The sequence below is a fragment of the Phocoena sinus genome, chromosome 1 (assembly GCF_008692025.1).
Source record: "Phocoena sinus isolate mPhoSin1 chromosome 1, mPhoSin1.pri, whole genome shotgun sequence".
Lineage (NCBI taxonomy): Eukaryota > Metazoa > Chordata > Mammalia > Artiodactyla > Phocoenidae > Phocoena > Phocoena sinus.
Genome location: NC_045763.1, coordinates 131,352,449 through 131,380,372, shown reverse-complemented (window position 1 = coordinate 131,380,372; position 27,924 = coordinate 131,352,449). Strand labels below are relative to the sequence as shown.

The following is a 27,924-nucleotide window of genomic DNA, read 5'->3' as shown; positions in this document are numbered from 1 at the left end:
TGCCCATCTAGAACAGGTAATAACATAACCTTCATTACACGTTGGGAGATTCACTGAATTTAATTAATTAGCTGTGCTTTTTGAAGGCTTAACCCACATTTGTACAAGTAGTTCTTTAATTAAACAAGAAAAGCATGTCATCTTCTAAAGACAGATGAAGACTGTAGTTCTCTAAAATTGCCATCAATAGATTACATCATTAGAAAACTAACTTCCCCCAAATGAAAACAATTCATCACCTTAAAATAGCAAATGATATTTTAATTTCTGAAGTTGATAGCTGCTTTTTAGGGGCTTGGCTACTAATTTTTAAAATGACTAAAACAGCTGCACATATCCATGAACGTTTGTTTTCTGGGGATTTGTATGAAGATAAAAGTATACATGATGTACTTCTACAGACAAACCTTCATCCTGCATTTCACTTCACTTGAAATCTATAAATAAATTTACAAACCAAAATATCAGAGCAGATAAATACCACTATACAAATCGGGCCAGGTCAAACTTAAGAAGGACAATAAAAGAGGCTTAGAATAAATACTGTATATTCTTCTTCCCATAAAGTTTCCTTTCTGTGTCTTGGAATCTAGTCAGGAAGATAAACAGAAAGAGTACACCAAAGGCTATAAGCAGTCATTATAGAGCTCACTGGTTTCAAATACAAACTGATGTCAACACCAGGTAGCACAGGCAGTGTATGTATATATATATATATGCATTATCTATTTATATGTTTATGTCTGTGTGCATGTATATATGTATGCGTATATACTACATATATATATACACACGTATGTATATATACATAAAAATGAATGCATCACCCACTTATGTTGGCCTTTGCCTTATAAATATAAGTACACATAAGATCTATAGTCATTGATTAGCTCCAGTTCTGACAGGAGGTCTCCCTCCCACAAGTATGGCTTGTGCACAGGTACCTCTGGTGTGATTGAGGTTTACGAAAAAAAGATGGCAGGCAGATGCCAATTCTCTTCAGACATCTTGCTTGGATTTTTTTTTTCTTTTGAGATATAATTCACATACCATAAAATTCATCTTTTTAAAATATACAAATTAGTGGTTTTACTACATTCTCAAAGTTGTACAACTGTCACCACGATCAAATTCCAGAACATTTTCATTGTGCTTAGGGTTCCAAAATTTAAATTTATACCAACACCATTTCATCAAGTGTTAGATACAGGTGAGCACAGTGACATAACCTCAGAAGTAGATGTTTGCATATATCATAAAAATAGACACAAAACACATGTTTAGATAGCTACAGCAAGAATGTGACTACTGAGAGCTATCCTCTTTTTGTACCCTACCATGCCCAAGAAAAACAGTATAAAGCTGAAAAAATCTCTTGGAATATCTTAAGGTATGACATTTCTGGCCTTCTTTTTTTTTTTTTTAACTGACACAATCTTCCTAACTCCCTTGCCGTATGGCAAGCTAGAGGATAAACAAGTCATTTTAAACACTATGGATCCTAACGGTTGAGGAGGGGTTGTCAGTGAACTGGTATAAGTTCTGACTCAATGCCTTCAAAGATCTTCCCAAGTTATTCTTGAGAATTTTGGGGTTCCCAGTCCAAGAACTATGAGTTATAAAGTGCTTATTCCCAGGGCACAGATCTTATTCTTGACAGGATTAAATTTATAAGTTGCTAAAATGTATCTCCTAAGACACCTTCCTACTTTAATGAATACAACTGTAATTAGCTTCTTAAACTAGATAGTGAATATCTGAAAGAACAAATCTGTTGATGGTTGGACACTATGTTGTCAAGTGTCACCTTGAAAATGTAATTATAATGTGAGGACTATAACTTTACCAAGTTTATCTCCAGTACAAATTTCTAGACATTATTAAAAGTGGGACTTCCGTGGTGGCGCAGTGGTTGAGAGTCTGCCTGCAGATGCAGGGGACGCGGGTTCGTGCCCTGGTCTGGGAAGATCCCACATACCGCGGAGCGGCTGGGCCCGTGAGCCATGGCCGCTGAGCCTGCATCCAGAGCCTGTGCTCCGCAACGGGAGAGGCCACAACAGTGAGAGGCCCGCGTACCGCAAAAAAAAAAAAAAAAAAAAAAAAAGTGTATAGAAACATTAGTTGGATGATGTATTGACAAGCTATTACAATAACACAAAAGAAATAGCTATAGAGGGTGTCTGATATGCATAAAAAGAGCATTCAAGCTTAAAAGTAGTACCTGTTTGCAAAACAAAGACCAAAAATAAGTTTAATTCTACTTTGACCCTTCAGTAAAAACTGTACACATCAATAGTATATGTGTGATAATTACTTTTTAAGAAATAATATGCATTGTACTATTTATTTATACATAGCTGCTTTGACACAAAAAGGATATAAGAAATAATAAGTTCAGTTCCAGGCTGATTTTAAATACACCATTTTAGTCTTTCATTTCCCTCTCTTCTATTTTCAAGTATCCTTCCTAGGTTTTACTCATAACAATGGCAGCAATAAGAAAATTAGAATGATGCAAGCAGTAGGAGAGCTTCACTTTGGATCCTTAATAATATTTTATAATTACTACTTCAAGCCTTTCTAAAGCAGCAATGCTACATAAGCTGCATTAAAACTGGTTTTACTGAGGGGTGGAAATTAACTTCCAACTTTATCTATGAGCACCTTATATGGTAATAGTTATCTGCCATAGCAATATGTGGGATTTTATTATCAGCTGGTTTTATAAACAAGGGCAGTAACACACTGATGTTAGATTATTAGGTAGCAATACTCGAGAGAAACAGGAGAAAGATAATCAAGGGACTGGTGGAGCAGACACAAATAAGGTGATATTATTCTAGTAATAACTGGGTAATTAGAGGCAGTGGACCTAATAAGGCTAATCACAACCATTTATTGAACACCAACTATGTGCTGGGTACTTAACATATAAAATCCCTCATCCTCACAACAATCTTTCAAGGAAATGTGTATACTATGTTTTACAGATGAGGAAGAGGCTCAATAATTAGTCCAAGATGCTGAACAACGGCATAGGGATTAAAACCCCCAACTTGGACTCCAAATTCTGTCTCCTTTTCCAGAAATTCAGGTTTTTAACTCAGATCTGACTACAAAATCCATACACTCCTTCCACCATTCCCCTATGTGAACCTCCAATGCTATTCAATTCAGCAACGGAGATGAGATATACTGTGTAACTGCAGCTGCCTGTGTCCAGCTTTCTGACCACATGGAGGCAACTCTAGTTATACAAGCAGAAGTCATCCCACAGTGGGTGGTTTAATTAATAATGTCATTGCAGTACTTTTTGGCATTGCTGGTGCTCAATGTATGAATACAATATTCTCTTGTCCTAATGTACTGATGTGGAGAGGGAGGGAATCATTCTGTATCTGTAGTGATCTGGAGAATTAAAACATGTTGAAGAGAGACACGAATTTTTCCGTTGGAAAAAAAATAAGTTTGAAATCAGTACTTCCCCAACATTGTATCATGGAAACACTGTTGCTAATTACCATTGAGGAGATCTTTATGACTGGCTCCCATTTTTTAAAATACTACAATTAACTACGATATTAAACTGAAATCATCTTGATTCTTGAACTGCATACTGTAATGAAATGTCACTGTTACTCATAAATTTGTTTGTGGAAATAAATGTTGCAACAAACACCATGACTGTGCTCAGTATAGCTTTGTGGTTTTTATTTTTCCTTTCGAGTGAGTTTGTATTTTGAACATTGGCTACAGACAGAGGTAAGTCTGAAACATTCTTGTGCCAGTCTTGGAGCAGTTCGCCTTCTAAAAGTCTTTGTGGATGTGACTGTGCACAGCTAAAACCGTACTTTGCCATTTTCCTTTTTTCTCATTTTTGAAAGTAGTCGATAGCCACTTTCTCTCTTTCTTTTTCCCTCTCTTTCTCTCAGCTTCTTATGAAGACTCCCAGTATAAATGCAACGGGTGAAGTTACCTACAAATATACAAACTGAAAGAAAAGAAATATTATGGTTGGCCACTCAGGAGTCTCCTGAGATGAAAACATACCTGGACATTGAGCATGGTCAGAGAGTCTACATCAACCAAGAAGGAACAGAGGGAACAAACTTTCCACAGCTGCTACTTTAGGGGAAAGAAGGCACTTGGCTCTGACAGGCGACCCCTGTCTCCCATACCTTGTATCTATCCATTGGGTCTTCCTGCTGCAGCTGACTCTCTCGCATTGCCTGGTATTCTTTCTCATATTTCTTTAGCTTCTTGGTCGGTACCTGCAGGGATTAGAGGACAATCATGTTAGTCAAGGAGATCATTTAGGAAACCATTTTCTGATGTGTTTCCCAATGAAGTCTCTGGCATTCTAAAGGAGCGCCCCAGACTCAATGTAGGGGGAAAATCTAGATTCTAGAACAGGGTCTGCAAACTTTTTCTGTAAAGGTCCAGATAGCATATATTTTAGGCTTTGCGGGCCACACAATCTAGGTCACAATTCCACTGTTGCTATTGCACAAAAGCTGCCATGGGTAATAAACAAACAAATGAGTATGGCTGTGTTCCAATAAAACTTTATTTACCAAAATGCGCTGTAGTCTGTTCTGCAACATTGCTGATATAGCATCACTTTTTCTTGTTAATGTATTTAACAGTGGTGTTAATTCTGTTAACTAACTTTCTTTAAGTAAAATTCACTCTCCCAACATGTTAAAAGTGAGAATTATTATTTTATAAAAATAAAATATTGAGCAACACACAAAAAATTTAATGGAGCTAATAATATATCAGAGAGAAAACAGATTCTAAAATTGGTAGGCAAATTTCTATTTCATAATGGTGTCAGGAGAATTAAATGACAAAGTATCTAAAATAATGCCTGGTTCATTGAATTTTTTAAAACTGTGTTTTCAGGAAATATTCAAAAAAATCCATTTTAATCTATTACATGTTATACATAACAGACTAAGTCTACTCTTAGGCTTTTCTTGGACAATCAAAATTATATAATTCCTTTAGACATCAAAATCTTTCCTTAACGTTTAGGTCCTAACATAAATGACTTGAAATGAAGAATAAATTTATCGAAATTTTTAAAAAGATCAGTGCATTATTTGGCTAATTACTGGGGACTCAGTGAAGGCAAAGACCATGTACTGATGCCCCTCAGCATCCATTATGATGCCTACCAATGTAATTGGCCCCTAGGAGGCCCTCAACAGATTGTTTCTTGTCGACTTCAAAACATGGTATTTAGAAAACATGTAAGCATGTGAGAGAGAGAGAGCAAGAGAGAATGGAAAGCACCAATGAAAATAAAATTAAAATTATCTTATGGTTTTCTGGGATGGGGATAGTTTCAATTCTCTTAAATCTGGCCACAGAATTTGTTAAATAAAACGCAAAGACACCAGGTGTCATTCCCCAGCTTATTCTAATTACTTTGTTCTTCCCATCCAGGAGCACTGTGAGTACTGGAATTATCTGCTTCTCACCACAACTGGGAAGTTGCACACAGTCCAAACCTGTCAGGTAGTGTAAATCATTCAATTACCACATGATGACAGTATTCACCTGGCTGATGGGGAACCGCCTACCCAATGAGACTAGAAGAAAGAACATTTTCCAGCATGTCACTGAATTGCAAAACCACTGCTGAATATTGGCATGAGAAACTCTAACCCTTTACTACTCCATCTCCAGAGACCTTTAACAGTATGCTGTGACCAACGAGAGTGCAAGAGAAAGAAAAACACCACCTGCCAACTGTGTGGCCTCAAGATCATCGATAAACAACAAGGAAAATATACATGATCAAGTGCTAACAAAACAGCAACCACGTTATTTTTCTTGACTTTGAGAGGGGCAATTTCCTCTAGTTTTCTTTTCTCTGTATTAATCATATACTCTGAAAACCAAAACCAGACTCTCAAGACCAAGTGGCAAATCACTGGCACTGAAGTAGCCCTGGAGCTGAGGAGAAAAGGGAAGAAGTCCCAGAGTTTTAAGCAGTGACAGGGGTTTCCTGTGGATCTCTAGAAGGAGGGGTCAAGGGAGAAGTGAGAGGATTTGTGTAGAGGCATTGTGAGGAGGGAGCCTACTCCAGCAGCCACTTAACACAAAATGAGAAGGAAGTACAATATGTTAATATTTTTGTAGCTGAATACTGGTACCACTGGGTATCAGGCTGAACATCAGTCTTATGTGGAAGTATTTTCCGCATAGTTCTAAAACGGATCCATTCAGCAATAAGTGAATTACATGTTACAAGCTTGTCTCTAGAGAATTTCTTCTAAAACTGTATTTTTAAAATTGGAACTATTACTGAGGATTTTTTTTTAATATGTAAAAGAGTGTCCTTTTAAAAGTCAATCTTGTTATGTTAAGAGGTTCATTTCAAAGTGAAATTTAAAAAAAAAGCATGAAACGCCCCTCAATAAGCTAATCCTTTCCCATCTGGCTGAGATTCTAGGATGTTTGGCTTCATCTTGTTCAGGGAAACAGAGCAGGTTCCCAGAACAATATGTTGCTAGGAAACCTTCCAAGCTTATTTATCTTATGCTGTGGGGTGATATTGAGCATCCACCTGTGATTGGCACAAAGTAAAAGGGGAAAAAAGGTGGAGGAGGAAGGAGAGCTGATATGAAACTCCCGTGGTTTATGAGATAAAGAAAACAGACTGTTACAGTTTTCAAAACTATATTTCAGGACAAAATTGATTTAATTTTAGGTAATATAATATTGAGCTTGAATTTTTTCTTATCAAAGAAAGGAATTTTAAAAACCTCTGTAGTATGTAGTTTTAATTAAAAAAACATAAAGTCATTAAGAATTATTAGAATTTAAACAACCTACTATCTCAAGAGCAGTATAGGTATCTCTCCCCTTAAATTAAATAAATTTTATGTAAGTGTGTACTTGAAGAATGAGATGTATAGGGAAGAGGGGACTTCCCTGGTGGTCTAGTGGTTAGGACTCTGAGCTTCCACTGCAGGGGACATGGCTAGATCCTTGGTCAAGGAACTAAGACCCCACATGCCTTGCAGCGTGGCCAAAAACAAAACAAAACAGAACAAAATAGGGGAGGATCTGCGTAGGTTATATGCAAGTACTATGCAATATATAAGGGACTTAAGTATCCGTGGAGTTTGGTATTTGCGGGGGGGTCCTGGAACCAATTCCCTGTGGATGCCAAGGGATGACTGTAATTACTAATTTGCATTACTCTTTCTAAAGGTTAATCATGCAGGCCTCAGTTGGAGATGTAGGAGGGGAAGACTGAATAAGAATACAGTAGTTCTCTCTCATCCACAGGGGATGTCTGAAACTGCAGACAGTACCAAGACCTACATACACTCTATTTTTTCCTATACATACACACATACCTATGATAGTTTAATTTATAAATTAGGCACAGTAAGAGATTAACAGTAACTAATAATAATATAGATAACATGCTGTAATAAAAGGGTTACTTGAACACAAGCACTGTGATACCACGACAGTTGATCTGATAACTGGGGTGGCTAAGTGACTCCTGGGCAGGTAGTGTACACAGAGTGGATACGATGGACAAAGGGATGATTCCCATCCTGGGCGAACTGGGGTAGGATAGCGTAAGATCTCATAACCCTACTCAGAACTGCTCAAAATTTAAAACTTATGAATTGTTCACTTCTGGAATTTTCCATTTAATATTTTCAGACTGCAGTTGACTGAGGGTAACTGAAACCTCAGAAAGCGAAACCACAGATAAGGGGTGACTAACGTATGCTCAACATTCTTCGTTTCCCATGCTCTCTCTCTTCTTTTCATTTAAAGCACGTACTTCCTGTTTTTATACGACTCTGATAGAATAAATATATATATACATACAAGTATACCAATTAATTTTAGATGAATTTGTCTTAATAATCTTTATCTCAGTAACCATATCCACCTGAGTTACTTTATTTCATATTTTTTACTTTTATTATGTTATTCTGAATACTCCTTATAAATACTTGAATTTCATGTGCATTAGTTATTTCTAATAAAACATACTTCTCTTATGTATATGTATTTGGTTAGGTTTCCTGCTTATCAAATGTGATTTTTATACATTAAAGGAGTTCAGGTGCTTTAAAACAATAAATCCTAAACTTTGGGTAGTAATTAATGGAGTAACAGAACCCTTAAGTTACAAATTTGGAATACACCTATTATAGTAACTTAAGGAAAATTTATACAGAGAAAAGAGGGAAATGACACAATGTAGCAGAACACGTGTGTGGAGAATTTCAACCTGATCTAAACTCTGCAGTATATATGGAATGATTGTTGGCATATGCTGATCTTATGAAAATAGTATTTCAATTTTGTGAAAAGTTGGTTTTGAATTTAACTAGATAAAAGAATCTAGGAGCCGCGAGTGTTTCTCAAGGTGGGGGAACTCCTGGCATTTCGGGTGGAATAATTTTTGGTTGTGTTAGACCCCACTTCCCATTTCTGAGCCTCTAGCATCCCAGGCCCGTTTGACATATCACCTATTAGATGCCAGTCACGCCCTCCAGTCATTGTGACACCTAGGACTCACACACACCTTTCCAAACAGAAAGGGGAGGGCATTGGGGGATGGGAGGTATGAAGGGTTGATGCTTGGGAAGTGGAATTCGTACTAAAAACCACTGTGCTAAAAATTATCAATGAAGGACTGCCCTGGTGGCGCAGTGGTTAAGAATCCGCCTGCCAATGCAAGGGACACGGGTTCGAGCCCTGGTCCGGGAAGATCCCGCGTGCCGCAGAGCAACTAAGCCCATGCGCCACAACTACTGAACCTGCGCTCAAGAGCCCGCAAGCCACAACTACTGAGTCCTTGTGCCACAACTACTGAAGCCTGCGCGCCTAGAGCCCATGCTCCGCAACAAGAGAAGCCACGACAATGAGAAGCCTGTGCACTGCAACAGAGAGTAGTCCCCACTCGCTGCAACCAGAGAAAGCCCGCGCACAGCAGCGAAGACCCAACACAGCCAAAACTAAAACCAAACCAATTAAAAAAAAAAAAAAAAAATTAGCAATGAAGACAAAGGAGGCCTGGCCAGCATGCGATGTTTTCAGCACTGCATTCACAAGGGACGCTCTGCTTTTGATCAGCAGTAATCGGCATTAAGAAAAACATGAAAAAAAAAAAAAAAGAAAAAGAAAAAGAAAAACATGAAATGACTCCACGTCAAAGAATTTCCTAACAGTTTTAAAGCTATAATTTAGAGAAGTCTATATTTAAGCCTAACAACAACACTGTGAAGTATTATTTGGATTTTACAAATAAGAAAACTGAAGAAAGATAACTTGCCCAAGATCATACACAGCTGGTAAATAAAGAGTCAGAAATGGGATCCAGGCAGTCTACCTCCAGAATCTGCCCTCTTCAACCACCCGGATCTACTGCCTGCGACCAGATGTTTAAGGCAAATCTCCTCAAGAAGTTGACAGTCTAGACACAGCGCCGATTATGTGTCTAATTACCATATATAGTTTTATAAGTGCAATAGCAGATGTTCATAAAAGGTACAAGGGGGATCAAGAGGAAATTTGTTGGGGTGGAGGGGAGCGCCTCAGTGGGGGAGGATTTTCATTATGACTGTTCATGTAGACTCCCTTGCCTGATTAAATAATGCTGTATTTCCCTGTGCTAAATTTTAACAGGGGGCCAGTCACTTGTAAGAGCTATTTCAGGGCTTGATGAATCTGCTTCTCTATTTCAGAAATAAACAACATAAAAATATTTAGTGATAGATGCAAACGCTGGCAAAGTAAATCATAAGTTTTGAAAAAGGCTGATAAGATCTAGTCAATATTTTCCTGATGGTCAGAGGTCTGAGTGCCTAAAAAATGAACAGGACGAAGGTATTAACCATTACATACTGCTCTTACTTCAGGTAATTTCTTAGGATAAACAACAATGATCCCAATTTAATGTATTAATCACTGGACACAGAAAAAATAGGTAAGTAGCATAGTTCCACATTTCTTGGTGATGGGGGGTAGGGGCGCAGGCTGAGAGTTTTGGGGTTTTTTTGGCCGTATTGGGTCTTCATTGCTGTGTGTGGGCTTCCCCTAGTTGTGTCGAGCAGGGGCTACTCTGTTGTGGTGCGTGGGCTTCTCATTGCAGTGGCTTCTCTGGTTGCGGAGCACAGGCTCTAGGTGCGCGGGCTTCAGTAGTTGTGGCACGCGGGCTCAGTAGTTGTGGCTCGCGGGCTCTAGAGTGCAGGCTCAGTAGTCATGGTGCATGGGCCCAGTTGCTCCGCGGCATGTGGGATCTTCCCGGACCAGGGCTCGAACCTGTGTCCCCTGCATTGGCAGGCGGGTTCTTAACCACTGTGCCACCAGGGAAGCCCAGGCTGAGAGTTTTTAATTCAGAGCCACTTCCGTGAAGACCTACCAAGATCTGTGGACAGAAGGTGGATCAGTGGGAACCGAAAATTCTAAGTCAGTTTGCAGAAGCCCAAAGGACTTGGAATGAAATAGATGGGAAGAAATCAAAAGGAGAAGACATCTAAGAAGAGGGAGCACGTCCTTATAGGCTTCACTTAACCCTCTGCATGGTATTCAGCAAAAGAAGCTATTCTGACTCTTTGAGAGCTTTTAGCATTAGGAGGAGGGGAACAGAGTTGATTTTACCCCAGGGTACTGGGGGAAAAACCTTCAGAGAACATAAAAGCCTATAAATGATTATTCATTGTGTTCTTTTTTATTGAGGTATAACTGACTTATGACATTACATCAGTTTCAGATGTACAACCTAATGATTTGATGTTCGTATATATTGCAAAATGATCACCACAGTCAGTCTAGTTAACATCCATCTCCATTGTTACATATTTTTTGTCTTGTGATGAGAACTTTTAGGATCTACTCTCTTAGTAACTTTCAAATATGCAATACAGTATTATTAACTATAGTCACCATGCGGTACATTACATCCCCATGATTTATTTAAAGTTTGTACCTTTTGACCCCCTTTCACCCATTTCACACGACCCTGAGCCTCTGGCAATATTAGTGATATTCCAATACTTAAGGAATACAATGGTTTAAGGGAGTGAGAACAAGAAAAGTATTTATCTCTTGCTGTAACTCTAACAAAACTCCCAAGGCTTATAGACATCAAATTGCTAGGCATTCTTTTCCTGAATCCACACATTAGTCCACAGTGCTGCACTTCCTTTCATTTCATTGGACATGCTCAGTTTTCCCAATTACTCAAGCCTAATGGTGCACACACCTGTGACAGGTTCCTGTCCTCATTCATGAATAATTGTATGAAGTGAGTCACTTTCCGGCATTCACGGCTCACTCCTCAATGTAGTGTGCTCATCAAAGTATCTATGAAAGCTTCTGAAATATTGATTTCTACTTTCTTTACCATGTTGTAATATAAGCTGTCTGGTCCCAATGCTGTAGCAACTTTAAGAGACACTTGCATTTTATAGAAACTGCTTATCTGTTCATTTCTAATTTCTCATCTCCAGGCCTATAAATCTCATCTCGTATGCTATTTTTATGGAACTCCTTGGCACTTCTGCTCTAGAGCTTTCCTATCAATAAACAATATCTGGAGGTAGAGTAATTTCTTTATTATCTATGTTTTGACAACTCCTAAATTTACAGTTCCCAGCCCAAGACTTCTACTGAGCTCAACCTACATAATTAACTGCAAATTTCATATTATCTTTTGGATGTTTCACATTTGAGATTATTTGCAACCTGGAGACACAACCCACTCCCTACCTCCCAACTCACTCTTCCATGGTTCATCTTCATCCAGATGCTCAAGCCAGAAACCCAGCAGTCACCTTTGACCTCTCCCCCCATCAGTGATCATGAAGTAAGTCACTAGATTCTATAGTGTATGCCTCCAAATATATCTCTAGCATGTCTTCTTCTTTTGAACCTCACTGGCACTGCCCTAGTTCAAGTCATAATCACCTCTCACCACTGCAATAACCTCCAAGCTGGTCTCCCTGTGTCCATGCTTGCTCTACTCCCAAAGTCAACTTTTTTTTCAGGATGCAAATCTGATGTCATTCCCTTTCCTAAATTTTTCAATTGCCTCTTGTGCTTAGGATAAAGAGAAAAATACTTGACATAGTTCTGCTGGTGCTATAGGATCTGGTCTCTATCTACCTCTCTCCCTCACTTTCTATGCCTATATTTCACAAAAGTGGGGTTCACCCATCCCAAGGGGTACATAAAAGGATCCAAAACATGGAAAAGGCAAAAGGCAATTATTAAAAATTTCAGTTCTACTTCTTTTTTTCAACCTCAACTTTTTTTTTTTTTTGTGGTACACGGGCCTCTCACTGTTGTGGCCTCTCCCGATGCGGAGCACAGGCTCCGGATGCGCAGGCCCAGCGGCCATGGCTCACGGGCCCAGCCGCTCAGCGGCATGTGGGATCTTCCCGGACCGGGACACGAACCCGTGTTCCCTGCATCAGCAGGCGGACTCTCAACCACTGCGCCACCAGGGAAGCCCCTAACCTCAACTTTTAAAAATGTCTATACTTGTGCCTATTTTATCAAAGTACATGTACATAATTTACTTTTAAATGAATATTCATATACTGGAGATATATGCTTAAATTCCTTTTACTGACAGGAATGCACGATCAAAAGAGTTTAGAGACGACCAGTCTCTACTCCAGCCACACTGGACTTCTTTCAGTTCCTTTGACGCATCCTACTCTGTCCTGTCTCAGGATTTCGAGCCTGCTGTTGCTCCTGCTGGGACGGATCTAGCACGTTCACCTCAAGATTCTAATTCAAAAGGTCTGAGGTATGGTCAGGCACCTCTATTTTTATAAATTGCCTGCTCCTCAGGCAATACACTGTCCATTTGAAAACCACTGGATGAAAACATCAAGTGCTGGAAAGGGAAGAGTGACAGACAGGCTAGAGAGGCTTTCATGAACTGGCCTGAGAACATAATCATCGGTTTCTAAGGGAATACCCATCCTGAGTTTCAAACAACCAATTATTAAATAAACTTTAGGAGAGAATAAATTTGTTAAGATTAGGAAGAGTCTCAGGAAAAACATATTTTTAATGTTCTAAAATATTTCAAGAATCTATTATATAAGCAGTTTGGATATAAGGACAAAATCAAGTTTGAAATAAGGGAAAACCCATACGCTTCAAGAACAATTATTTAAAAAATAGAGTTACTTCTCAATATTATATGTAGGGTGATTTAGGGGTTAAACAGGCTTAGTTTATACTTGAAATCTTGCTCTGTCAAATACTAGAAATGTAATTATAGAAGCAATTCATTTAAACCTCTTAATCAGGGGACTTCCCTGGTGGTCCAGAGGTTAGGACTCTGCACTCTCAATGCCGAAGGTCAGGGAACTAACATCCCAAAAGCCGCGTGGCAGGGCCAAAAAATAAAAAATAAAATAAAATATCATGCAATAAACCTCTTAATCAGAGCTTCAATTATTTACTTTTTAAAATGGGGGTGTAACACAAATAACAACTACCACGTCCATCTCCTTTTATTAAAAGCATACAGCATGCCATGGCACTGGGCTAAACACTTAACATATTTTATATTACTTAAGCCTTACGAAGTTGAACTGGGTTTACTATGCCCATTCAATAAATTGAGTACACTGAGAAAGATTAAGTGACATGCACAGGGACCACGGTAATGACTGACCCAACAGGCCTTTTTGACACCAAAGGTAAAGCCTTAATTGCAGTATGTTACATGCCTGTCATCCACCCAGCACACAGAGCTCTCAAACCCAAGACCTTGCTCAGCCTCATCAGTCGCCTGCTGCAACTAACTGAGCAAATCAACTGCAAGATGATACAGATACTTTATTTTAACACCTGACTGGGAGATGATGAACCTAGGATATCTGCTATCTTACCTGGCATAAAGCAGGAGCTCAGAAATATATACACCTCCTCCCTGAACTTTCTGGGCAAACTAGAACAAAAAAGGGAAGGTCAAATAGACCCTAAGGTGATTGAACCAGGCGTTTAACTCTGGGAGAAGTCTGCTTAAAATTCCATAAAGTCTCAAGAGGGGGCAGATTGAAATGATATATTTTCCTTCTCTCCCAGGCTTCTGAAAAAAGTATTGAGGCATAAACAATCCAGGAGATTTACAGCTTAAAGCAAATTACCTTAAGGTGCTGGAATCAGTCAGAGCTTAGATGGAACATTTTTTGAGGCCTACAGCTTCATTGAGAATGCCCTTCTCTGGGTATTGTTTCTCATATTTATTTCTTTCTGTTGCACCTGCTTCATGTACTGATTTGTACAAAAAAAAAAAAAAAGATGGGTTCTTTTTTTTTCACCCACGTGCAGCAGTTGCAACTGGGTCACAACTATTCCTTCTGTTGGTTTTTAAGGCTTTTTCTCAAATTTTTTTATACTTGAAGGAGAAAAAAAGCCATTTTACCTGTTTTTAAGCAATACAAATCCTTATCTCACTATGCTGGTTAACTTCCATTTCAGGCTGAATTATGAAAATTCTGTTTTCTCTTTGGAATGATTAAAAAGCAATGATATCTTAAGTTGGTATACCATACTGGATGCTTTTATTTTCCTTTGGTGGGAGGTGCTCAAAATCCACTGTAATATCTCATGTAAAATTCCACTTCTGAATGAGTTTTCTTATTAGAAATGTATTGCTTAAAATGTTTATTATAGTTTTGGAAAATAACAGAATGATTACCAAGTGCTAAAAATTAAGACTGTAAGATGGTATGTAATACACTAAATTTGGTTACATGTTGAATGGTATTGGTCTGATTCCAGGGAGTAGATTAACCAGATGTAGTCCCCAAACTGGGCCACAGAAAGCTGATACAGCTATGCATTCAGAGCAAGCTAATTAAGCTTATTTAAAACTAGACAATGAGACAGAGGGGAAGAATGATAGGGGAGCTAAGTAGGACACTGTTTTTTATCACCATCAAATGCTATGTTCATTAGAATAATGCTGGCCTTTGCACTGAGGATGCTGAGAAACCTGAAGCTGTACTTTCATGTCAGTTTCTACTGGCAATTAGATCAACAGTAAATATATACTATTGCGGAAAATATTCACAGTAGAGAGAAGGCTATAGATATTTATGCTATAAGAAATTTAATTCAAGACTAATATGCCAAACAGCAGCTGTATAAAACAGTCTGAGTGCTTCCGTCTTCAGAGAGATTCACCTTTACCATACCAGACTATCTGAAAAGGAAAGCAGTGGGGAAGAAAGAGAAATGGGGAAACTTTTCTGTATTCACCTATCTTTGAGATACTACCTTAAAGGTTGTAAGTCAAACTGGTTAGAAGTTAGCAGCAGCAGTATTAAACTGCATGATGATTGCACTGCCATTTTTATACACCAACTTCTTAACATGGGAAGAAAAACTCATCCCTCCTTTGCATTTTTAAAAATCACCCATTCACTCACTCATTCCACAAATATGTATTGATTATATACAGTGTAGCAGGCATAGCCATCCAGGAACAAATGCACAGTGTGTCCCCTCAAGGAGCTCAGTCTGGTGGGGAGGAAGTCTTTGAAGAAATGATCACACAATTGAAATAAATACTGCACTTACATAAGGTGAATGCTCTTAGGGAGAAGTAAAGGTGGAGGGATAACAGTGCACAGGTTCTAATTTTGACTGCTTCTCTGAGGAATGACAACGAAGCTGAGTCCTGAAGAGTAAGTCAGCCAGTGAAGAGTAGGGGGGGAGAGTGTTCCCAGCAGAGGGCACGATGGGCACAAGATGGGAAAGAGGAAGACCAGCTACATCATTTGCCAGGACCAACACAAAATGATAATCAAGGCCCCTTGTCCAAAAAGTGAGAATGTCAAGGTGACAGTAGAGAGTTAAACCAAATGCAGTCCCGCAGGTCACATGCCCATGAAGGTCAGCTGGAGCACAGTGAGGAGAGAAAAGGCTGGCTGAGGCTGAAGAGGTATGAGAGGTACACAAGCACCAGCCCAAGGTACAGGGCCTCCAGGGACCAACCTCACAGACCAACCTACTATTGTCTGCTTCATCGTTCCACAAATAGTTACTAAAGAGCTATTGTGTAAGCCAGGCTGTTATGCAAGCACTCTTCTGTGTGCTAAGAGGAAGACAAAGAAGACAGTCTTTGCTTTTAAGCAGCTTACAAATAATTGCATTATTTAGGGTAGAATGCGATAAGTTCCACAAGAGAGTATAAGCACCAATTTGTGGGAGATCCAAGGCATGAAGATTACTCATTTGAGGTAGAGTATGCAAACACACAGACAGAAGGACTTCAAATGGACTGAAATTAGCATTCTGCCTTTAGAGCAATGATTTGGCCATATCACTGTAGAAACAGCAAACACACCGAGCACTGCCTTATATACCAGGCACTGGACGCTATATGCTTTACACGTATTAATATATTTTAGCCTCACACCTATGAGGTAGGTGCTATTAATTTTCCTCACTTTACAGAGGGGAAACAGAGAGCCAAAAAGGGTAAATAACTTGCCCAAGGTCACAGAGCTAGCAAGGTGGGGATTCATTCCAATCCAGGCAGTCCAGATCCAAAGTCCTTGCTTGCTTTGAACTACTATATGATACTACCATTTTTACAAACATTGTTTTATTTTGCTTTTGAAAGTCTCTATGTTATTCTTGTGCCTTTTTAATTTCTTCTCCCTTATCTTCTGTTGTTACTTTAACCTTTTTATGTACTTGATTAGCTATATATACTGCCTCAAATTGGCTAAGAGATACAGAACAACAAAAATAATTTTCCTAAAGATTTTTCCATCATCATCCTCTAGAGCTGGAGCTGGCAGAAACAGCAATATGAGATACACTTGAGTACGGATTTCTGAAGATGACACAGACAATGCTACTTTCCTCTGCTACTGATGACAGTCCCAATGTATCTTTGTACCGATGGCCAACTAGAGCTGAGGTAGTTATAGACAATTACTACTGACTCCTTGAGAACTCTGAATGCTGAATTAGTGGAACTCTGGGAACCCACACATTGGCTCCCAGTGCCCCCATGACCCAATGCTGGATCTGTTCCTTACAGAATTGGGAAGTGCATGTATGTGCTCATTCATTCAACAAATATCTACTATGTACAAGGCACTATGCCGGATGCCATGTGGGATACAAAGATAGCTATGACACAATCGTTTCATCAAGAAACTTACAATACACTACAGACTTTCATTTATGCCATCATTGAAATATGAGCCTCATACTGTTATGGCTTAGAGGAGAATATTTTCACAAATCTACAAGGAAATTTAGGACAGACTTTAAAATGGAGTTAGCATGCAAACAAGCATTGTCCTGGAGGGAGCTGTTGCTATTGACCATGCAAGTGTCAGGAGTTTTCTTTTCATCTTCGTCTTCTTCTCCTTTTTTTTTTGGTAGACATCAGTAGCCTCCAAGGATTGGAGATAACCATGGCCATACATCTCCTCCCCACTACCTTTCTACCAGGCAGGAAGCATCGTTTGTTAGCTGAGAGTCGACAAGCCCAGCGTATTTGGCTGCAGGTTTCAGACTGCTAGCTTACCAGAATCTTACATGCAATCCATGTAAGGCTAGAAGGCCTATATAGCATTTCTAGCCAATCCAATTAAAAATTATTTGACATCCTTTATGCTAATTAGAAAACCCTTCAGTGTAGAGTTAAATATAGGTAGGTTGAATTTATAGCAGTTATCTCCTGATTAGGGTCTTTCCAATGCTAACCAACTACCCCTGGACTGTGTATTCCCATATCAGGGTGCTTCAAATATTAATCAAGTCCAAGGTGTAGACTAAAACTAACACATATTATATCACACTGTGTAGGTTTTAATGTAAAATACAGAGAGTATAACAGTAGGGTAGGACTGTAAGAGCTACAGAGAGGGGCAAGATAAGAAGGGAACAGCTCATTATGGCTTATTTCTTTCCCCATTCCATAAAGGAAGCTGAAGTGCTGTAAGCAAAGGCATGGGTCTAAAAACATGGGCCTACAAACTGTGCTACACAGCTATGTTTGTCTGGGTGAGGAGCTAGGTGCCTGGTGTATGGCACCTGCAGAGCACGCTGGAAAGAATACCCTGGAGCCAGGTCATTAGAAGATCTAGGTTGTTGCCAAACTGATGAAAGTGTAAACCTATTTTGGTAGTTGCTAGTTCAGTGACCATATTTTCTAAAATAAAAAGCAGGCACATGGGCTTAACAGATGTTTGCACCCATTCTGGATATGAGAAGCAATCTGGAATATGAAAGAACATAAAATACTAAAATTTTAAATTGTTTCGGTAGCTTACAGGACTTAGAAGGTAGAATATTTGACATTAGAACTATCTTTTCAAAAAAGTCTTGTCCCTGGACTTCCCTGGTGGAGCAGTGGTTAAGAATCCGCCTGCCAATGCAGGGGACACAGGTTCGCACCCTGATCCAGGAAGATCCCACATACCGCGGAGCAAGTAAGCCCACGAGCCACAACTACTGAGCCCGCGTGCCTAGAGCCCGTGCTCTGCAACAAGAGAAGCCACCACAATGAGAAGCCTGCACACTGCAACGAAGAGTAGCCCCCGCTCGCTGCAACTAGAGAAAGCCCACACGCAGCAACGAAGACCCAACGCAGCCATAAATAAATAGATAGATAGAATTTTTAAAAAAATAGTCTTGTCCCAGTTATGATAAGAAGTCACTGAGGTTTTTAAAATAGGGCAACAGAAAGATCCTAACTGTGCTGGTAATAATGTTCATTGGAAATGGTATACATGCTAAACTAGAAAGGGGGATAAAGAAAAGGAGGAAGGTGGCAACTGAAAGAATATTTATAAAGTTATGAAAATAGTTCAGGAGAAAATATTTCAGGAGAAAATTTGTTAAGAAGGTGGCAATACAGGAATTCCCTGGCTGTCCAGTGGTTAGGACTCCACACTTTCACTGCTGAGGGCCCATGTTTGATCCCTAGTTGGGGAACTAAAATCCCACAAGCCATGTGGTGAGGCCGAAAAAAAAAATTTTTTTTTTTAAACAATAAAATTTAAAAGAATAAAAGAAAGCAACGGTAGAAATGGAAAGGAAGGACCATTGAAACCAATAAAAGAGAGGTCTTCTAAAGCAAATCTTCCCTGGTCATTTTGGTTAGGCCAGGTCATCCCTCCCCTCCTAAAACTTCTTTAGAATTAGTCTATTCCACTTTTAATAATCACATATGGCTGTAATGAGTTTTTCCTGGGTTTGAACTTTCTTAACCCAATTAGGATGTCTTATGGCAAAAAAAAGAACCCTGCCTTATTTAAAATTGGTATCTACTGCTTTAATCGAACACAAAGCCGAATACTCAGTAGATGCCTAATGCAGATTTGTTCAGTTAAGTATATTCTTAATGTCTCAAGGTTCAAAGGGATTTTGTGAAGTAGTTTAAATATTGGAATAAAAAAGACAGATAAAGACTATGCCCATGTATTTTCCTTGAGTATGGGTATTACAGGAGATATGAGATGACAGAGAGTTGATAAGTGGAAACACATAGAAATCCACTTAACATAGGATATTTTTGTTACCTAAATGAGAAGATTGTGATAACCAATTAAAAATGGCAGTTTTCCTTGATATGTTTGACAGAGCCAATAATTACCTCTGCTCTGTGGGGCAATTTCTAAAGTAGTGAATAACAATGAGACTATTTGAGGAGACTTTTTATGCTATGCAATTGGATGCTGTTTCCTAAATTGAAATTCATTTCTTTAATCTTGGGGGGAAAGACATAAGTAAAAACATCACGCATACTAAATGCTTAAAACACGAAGGACAGCTATATAGACATATACCTGACAATCAACAAGAGTATGTCTAAGACAATTCTCACTTTGAAAAAAAGGTAATATCAAACTAACTTTCTAAAAGTTAATTTAATCATTTTTGAGGGGAAGTAGATCAAATAAAAATATATTTGCAATTAGGCTTGGCTGCACAGGTAGAGAAAAGGCTGTAAGATTAGTTTTTTGTGTATGCCTGTTTAAGGTCCATCTACTGCTGTTTATACGTGAATGATTGTTTCTCCAAAGCTTGGGGTAGAGTGGCTTTTATGTCCCCATTTCCATGGAAACTGTGAGGAGGCAAGAAAAATAAGGTATGGGGAAATGTGTATGTCAACCCTCACTTCCCTTCCACCCATCCAGCCCTCCTCATTTCCATGGGAACAGAAATTGAAAGACCTCCAGAAGCTGAAAGTGAAAGCTCACTCATAGATTGCAGCTGTTTGAATGTCAGCTGAGAGCTGACAAATGAGAGTTTATAGCAGCTGTTAAAATTTTTAAATGATGTTTTCCCTAATACATTCCCCACTGTAATAATTTACAAGGGGGAAACTGACTATATAACTAGCATGAGGAAGAACACTCAAAGGGATCTCTTGAGGCTTAGTCTGTTGCTGTCTTTCATAATTCCAATATCATGTATCATTTTAAAACAAATGACTGTGATAGGACAGGCAGTGAAATGAGGAGTGTGCTCAAGTCACTCTGATGTCACAAACTTCCTCCAAATGGTGGACGTGGAAAAGTGTGGAGGAACTAATTAAATGGAGGGAGGAGAGAGAAAAGGAGAGAGACGGGGAGGAGGGACCTAATTTAACTTTTAAAATCGATTTAATTGTATCTTATTACAAGAAACTACGTGAAGATTGTCAGCTACACCTAGAGTTGGAACACTGAGTCCAATGATGTTGGTGAGAGATCTTGACTTAAGCATTTGTAAAGAATTCTATAAACATACAGTATTGTATTCAAATCTCACTGGTTGGAGTTCAAATGGGGAATACACCCATATATATATGGGTATATATATATAGATATAGATATATATATATATATTTTTTGCTACTGTAATTGAAAAGGACAGGCCAGAACTTGCTAAAGATTTACCCATTTCCCCTCTACATCAAGGGTTAAAGGATACACATGTAAAGTGACTTATAGATAGAAATCTGTTTTAAGCTTTTAGCTCAAGGGGAAATATCCTCTTCAACATGATCCTTTTAAACATATGCGAAGGTTGAGAAAGAAAAAGAAGAATTCTTTTTGTTTTATATGTCGTGACTCAATTTTATCTCTGAGGTGCTTTTTCACTCTTTATGAAGAGGTGGTTACTCCAAATTGTTCCCTATAACTTGGCTTCTACTCACACATGCCTCAGGCAAATACAAAACCTGAACATTATCTAATACAATTCAACAGAAAGGTGTCAAGAGCACTGGCCAACAAGCTAAGTAGGAATATTATGATAAACCTTTGGGGGCCTAAATGGGCTCTTTATTCTTACCACAATCTCCAACGTGATATTTCCAAAACAAGAATATAAGAACAAACTATAGAGGAGCTCCAAGTAGGATATCCAGTTTTCACTGTTGATTCAAGTAAAGTCTAATTTTATTTATGTCAAAAAGTACACATTGAGAACCTACTCATCATCTAGCTCTAGGTGCTAGTAATACTAACATTTATGAGTAAGAGTTTCTAACTGCAAGGTACCTTTTTATTTAATGAAATATTACTATTTTAAAGTTAATCTTATAAAAAAAATATATGGAGCTCTCCTTCCCCAGCTTCCACTACTACAGACCTTGGTATACATGAGGGTTGTCCTGAGACTTGGTAAATCATTTATAATGTAATGTATAACTTAGGCTATAAAACGCAGGTTAGCAGTTGAAAAAATGAAAATGAAGGTGAATCTATAAATATGGGACCAAAGTTATTGATAAATTCTGGTACTTTCCAGTTCTCCATAAATGTTTTTTCTTTCTCTTTTCATAAGCCAATTTTTACTGGCTAACATAATAGTTAAGATAGTTTTATGAAGCACTTTGCTGCTTATATAAAGTATACAGTGATATAGGTTCATAGCATAGATAGACATGACTATGAAACTTCATAAGTTAAAGCATGCTTTAGCTTATTCCAAATTTTTTTTTCTTGCTTAAAACCATAACTTCCTTGGCCTTCATGTTCTCCTCAATTCTACCATCAGCCCTAGTAGCTGGCTTTCTCTTTGGAGATGTTCTCCACTCAGAAACAAAGTTAAGTTGAAATCTAGATGCTGAAAAGAAGTCTGGGCTCATCAAGACTTGCTCCTCACCAGCCTCACAGGGTATATATTGACAATCAGGACTTTTGTAAAATTACAAAATATTAGTGTCATGGCTCTTAGGGGAAAACTCATAAAAATGCTGAAATCATAAATTCATGAATTTAAAAATCTATATCACAAATCTTGGAATACTAAGTTTTTCAAATTTCCATTTTCAAAGCTAATGATTTTCTGTGAAACATTTTCAAAAGATTACTCATAAAGGCAAATATGTAAGGACCAGACCAAATTAAGCCAAAGTTCATATTAAGTGATTTACTTCATCTCCTAGACTCTAAATTTGAGTGGGTATGTATTTATGTATCTACTGTTTCCAGTCCAGAAAAAGTCAAAGGTATTACATACCTAGATATTCTCAAAACTATTATTCACATGAACATAGAACAGAGAACCCAGAAACATTTACAAAATTTTTGTGAAAAACAGTAATAAGGGCCTTCTTTTAGAATAAAGAAAATGAAAAAAATCAGAAATATCACTTTTTAAGAAGGGAGTCAGTTTTAATTTAAGGCAACCTGTAATACAAATTGAAAGTATTTTTAATTCAGGTGCTGTGTAATAATTATCCCTTTTTGCTGACAGAAAAGCTAGAGGATACAGAATATATCTGGCCCAGGAATCTAAACAAAGAACAGATTCCCTGATAATCCAGTTAAGGTGAAGGTCACAACACTGAACAAACTATGCTTTGTTCTCTAGTATAGACACAGGTATTTTTGGCTTATATTTTCATGCCATTCAGGAAAAAAAGATGTTTCCATAATGATTATACCAATTTACATTGCCACCAACGGTGCACAAGGATTGTATAGAATATTTTAATGGCTGCAGAAAACATAGCTTGTATAGGAAAAGTAATAGTTCATTAATTGTATATCTTTACATGTGACCTTAGAATTAAGAAAAAAAAAAACAACCGTACAACTTCCATTGCTTTGATATTGCTGTTACCATTTCTGATCCCTGCTTTAACTGTTTATGTTAGGCTTTAATAAAAAGGCTTCTAAACCAAAAAGACGAAGCAAAGTTTAATTCTTCTACAACTTTGTAATTTTCCCTAGAGGACTGGGCTTTCCACAGACTGTGAGTTGATCTGGATAGATACTCCAGTCTGACCCAGACACAAGGCCATAAATGCTGGGATGGCTCCAAAACCCTAAAAATGGTCCCTAGGCACACCTGACAACCAGGGAATCTTCATTATGCAAGAGATAACCTCAATAAAGACTGGAATACTAAGTAGAAAATCTATCTTCCCCAGGAGAGTGGGTCTCAAACACTAGTATGCATCAGAATCTCCTGGAGGGCTTCTTAAAGCACACATTACAGGGCCCTATTCCCAGAGCCTCTGATTCATCGAGTCTGAGGTAAGGCCTGAAACTGTGCATTTCTAAGAAGTTGCCAGGTGATGTTGATGCTCCTGGTCTAGAGAACACACTTAAAGAACCTCTGCCCTAGTTTCCTCTTATTAGGGCCAATTCTTGAGTACTTGTCAGTCATCCAATTTCCTTTTGTAACCAACCCATGAAAACAGAGTGCAGGGTGGCCTCAAGCAGAGAGACTGGGCCCAAGCAAAGTGAGGAGGGTAACCGTGCAAGGAGATGGCCTCATGGGGACATTAGAGCCCAAGAATGGTGAGGAGGGCATTTACACAGAGAGGCAGCCTGGCATGGATGTGCTGCAGTTCAAGTGGAAGACGTCCATCAGAGAGATGTAATCTGACATGGGGAGTTAGGGCCCCAGCAGAGTGAGGCCTTGAAACCAGGTATTTAGAAACCACATAGATACAAATGCCCAGCCACACAAGGTGGGGGTGAGGGACAGCAGAAATAACAGACTTATGCATACAAGGGGATTGATGGAACAAGTTAAGGATCCAGATTTCTCAGTGTCAGAGAAAGTAGTTATAATAATGGAAAGAACACCTATGTTCATAGCAGTACTATTCACGATAGCCAAGACATGGAAGCAACCTGAATGTCTATCAACACATGAATGGATAAAGAAGACGTGGTACATATATGCAATGGAATACTACTCAGCCATTAAAAAGAACAAAATAATGCCATTTGCAGCAACATGGATATAACTAGGGTTTATCATACTAAGTGAAGTAAGTCAGAAGGAAAAAGACAAATACCATATGATATCACTTACATGTGGAATCTAAAATATGACACAAATGAAACTACGAAACAGAAACAGACTCACGGACACAGAGAAAAGACTGGTGGTTGCCAAGGGGGAGGGGGTTGGGGGAAGGATGGAGTGGGAGGTTGTGTTTAGCAGATGTAAGCTATTATAGATAGACTGGATAAACAACAAGGTCCTACTGTATAGAACAGGGAACTATAGTCAATATCCTATGATAATCCATAATGGAAAAGAATATAAATATATATATATATATATATGTATAACTGAATCACTTTGCTTTGCTATACAGCAGAAATTAACACAACATTGTAAATCAACTATACTTCAATAAAAAATGTTACTAAAAAATTAAGGGAAAGAGAAGAAAACTAGGATGAACCCTGTAGTGTTGGATTGGAAGTGGAGGTAATGGTGCAAAGTCAGAGTTTTCACGTGTGTGTGTATGCGTGTGTATGTGTGTATTCCCTAGCTCTGTCTGCTGAGGGGGCCTAGAAGCAATGATACCTCCCTGGTGAGCATAGCTTCTGCACAGATCTTGGTTTCTAAATACCATTCTCTACTAAAAAGAACGAGGGCTACTTAAATAAATACCTGGTTTCAAGGCTAGAGCCAGGAAAGCACATAAAAGCCTGGAATATCTTGTTGTTCCAAAAGCAAGTTATGCTCAGAGAATAATGGGAACATGTCAAATGACACAGACACCACCTTGGAGGAGCTCCTAATGGCCAAAAAGGGGATAATTTGAGCTTTAAAATGAATAATGATAGGAACAAAATAGAATATTGAATAGGAAATCACAAGTCCACATAGATACAAATGAAATAAATTTAACGTTTGATTAGGAATGGGATATTGACACAATTTCAAAGCCCTCACCACAAAAACCTTATTAGTTATGTAGGGGAAAAGAGTGACTTTACATGGAGAACCTGGCAGGAACCACCATTAGTCAAACGATCAAAATGAGCATCACCAGTAATGGGACAAATCAAAATTGTGCTCCCTCTGATAGAATGGACACAATGAGAAAAACATAGCATCATCTCTACGATAGTCTGGTCAAAATGTATACCCTAAATCTAATCATGAGGGACCATCATAACCATCAGACAAACTCAAACTGAGAGACATTCTACTAAATAACTTAGTTTGTAATCTTCAAAAGTATCAAGGTTATGAATGTCAAAGAAAGACTGAGCAGCTGTTCCAGACTGAAGTTTTCTAAAGACAGAGGTTGAACACAGTGTCTTGCTCAGAGTTCATCTTTAAAAAGTTCTTTTAAATAAATGAATAATTTGAAATATTAAAGAAGAGTACTGACTTTCCAGAGTGGTTCTGACATAGTCCTACATGAAGAAAGGAGAAGTACAAGAGGATTTCTCTAGGTCCTTTCTAGTTTACCAGTTCTATCCGGTTTGCTATCTACCTTCTCATCTATCATTCAGAGCACACTGAATAATAGAATTTGAGTGTGGATAGCTCAGAACTGCACTGGACAGGCAAATAACCACATACCAAAGGAACATGATCAGTCTAAGGAAAGCTGCTTTATAATTTAAGCCCTAATACTAAGAAGGCAAATCTCAAAAATCTACATACACCTGGACACAAAATGGGAGGCAGACAATGTCTTCCACAAAAGAGGCCAGCACATGCAGTCTTTCACATGGTATTTCTGCCACTTGATTATAGGCTCAACCAGGAAGTAATCAAAAAACAATACATTTACATGTTTTTAATTTTTTTAAATAAATTTATTTATTTTTGGCTGCATTGGGTCTTTGTTGCTGCACGCGGGCTTTCTCTAGTTGCAGAGAGCAGGGGCTACTCTTGGTTGCGGTGCGCAGTCTTCTCATTGCGGTGGCTTCTCTTGTTGTGGAGCACGGGCTCTAGGTACATGGACTTCAGTAGTTGCGGCACACAGGCTCAGTAGTTGTGGTGCACGGGCTTAAGTTGCTCCGCAGCATGTAGGATCCTCCCGGACCAGGGCGAGAACCCGCGTCCCCTGCATCGGCAGGCGGACTCTCAACCACTGCGCCACCAGGGAAGCCCCCTACATGGGTTTTTTAAGTTAACTATTATCCAAGCCTTCTGGTATAAAATAGGAGTCATCTTTTTGCTTCCTACAGTGCCTAGGTCTGCTGGCAAGTAGTAAATGTACATCTAAAGTACTGTCAGTTTATTTTATAACAGCTTGAGGTGGATACAGTTACCAGTTAGTCAGAATCTTTAACACCTTTAGGCAAAAAGCAGCACAGAGCTATGTATGTTACACAGATCCCAAAACTCCCTGCCTTCCTCCTTCCCTCATAAATATTCCCATTGGCTGAGACAACTAATTCTTGTTCAGTATAGCTGAGTAAAACACATGACAATAGCTGTCTTCCCTAATCTCTCTCTCTTTTTATTATTATTATTATTTTTTTAAATATAAGTCTTGCCAGGGCTGAAGCAAACTTTGATTTGGCCCAAAGCACTCACTTCTATTAAGCTTGAAAAGCCTCACAAAGAAAATCCCGGAAAGAAGATCAGTGAAAAAAGCATTAACTGTTAGAAGCCATAAGAAATGACTTCCCTTATTCAAAGAATTCAAAGCTAGGCTTAGAGCTAGAGTATTAGAATATCAATCTTACGATTAGCACTAGGGATTTTGAATTTTATTCTTAAAATATAATGCAAAAGACATCCCATCAGCTTTCTCCTTTAAAACAGATGGGAAATGTTCATCATATAAGAAAGTACTGAGTTTCACTGGACACATATATTCATTCCCACCATCCAGAGCCTGGCCTGGAGGGGGTACAAGTATATTGTGAAGTCCCCTGAGTGTAAATAAAATTAGGCATTAAGAGCATCCACATTGCTTACTTTATCTCTCTCCTTTAAAAGAGAGGATGATGATGGTATGATTTTTTAAATGTTTCTGGTGAAAACCAAACCAGAACAACAACAAAAGCTCACTAGAATTGGGGGTTTAAAAAAAACAAACTATTCCCCATTTGGTAAATCCAAACTGATAAATTCCTTTACTTGGACTTTGGTGGTTTCATATTCATCTGGATTTCAAAAATGCACCATTAGATTATTGTTAATTTTATCAGGTATGATATCAATATTTGGTTATAATTTTAAAGTTCTTATCTGTAAGATATATATTTAAATACTGATGAATGAAATATGTCTGAAATTTTTACTTAATTCCTCAGCAAAAACGGTTGAGGAGAAATGAAAAAAGAAAAGTGGGAGACTGATGGTCATTAAAGCTGGGTGATGGGTACATGGATATGTATGGTACTCTTCTACGTTTGTGTGTGTTTAATAATTTCCATGATACAAATTAACGTATATGCAAACAAACAGACTCACAGATATGGAAAACAAACTAGTGCTTACCAGAGGGAGAGGGGAAGAGAGAGGGGCAAGTAAGGGGTATGGGATTAAGGGATACAAAGTATAGGGCTTCCCTAGTGGCGCAGTGGTTGGGAGTCTGCCTGCCAATGCAGGGGACACGGGTTCGTGCCCCGGTCCGGGAAGCTCCCACATGCCGCGGAGCGACTGGGCCCGTGAGCCATGGCTGCTGAGCCTGCGCGTCCGGAGCCTGTGCTCCGCAAC

General features: G+C 38.6%; 1 protein-coding gene across 14 annotated transcripts in view; it reads right to left on the bottom strand.

The window, feature by feature from the left end:
* RABGAP1L (RAB GTPase activating protein 1 like) overlaps nt 1-27,924 on the bottom strand; it is a 705,589-nt gene that overhangs the window by 28,418 nt on the left and 649,247 nt on the right. For 12 of the 14 annotated variants that reach the window (XR_004351208.1, XR_004351209.1, XR_004351206.1 and 9 more), the window contains one exon: nt 4,179-4,271. Coding sequence is in view for 10 of the 14 variants with exons in the window: in XM_032641784.1 (XP_032497675.1) it covers nt 4,179-4,271 (93 nt within the window). In the remaining 4 variants the exon portion in view is untranslated. Of the gene's footprint in view, nt 1-1,017; nt 3,992-4,178; nt 4,272-27,924 lie in introns of those variants that run through there. The other 2 variants (XM_032641800.1, XM_032641872.1) reach the window with 1 other exon arrangement.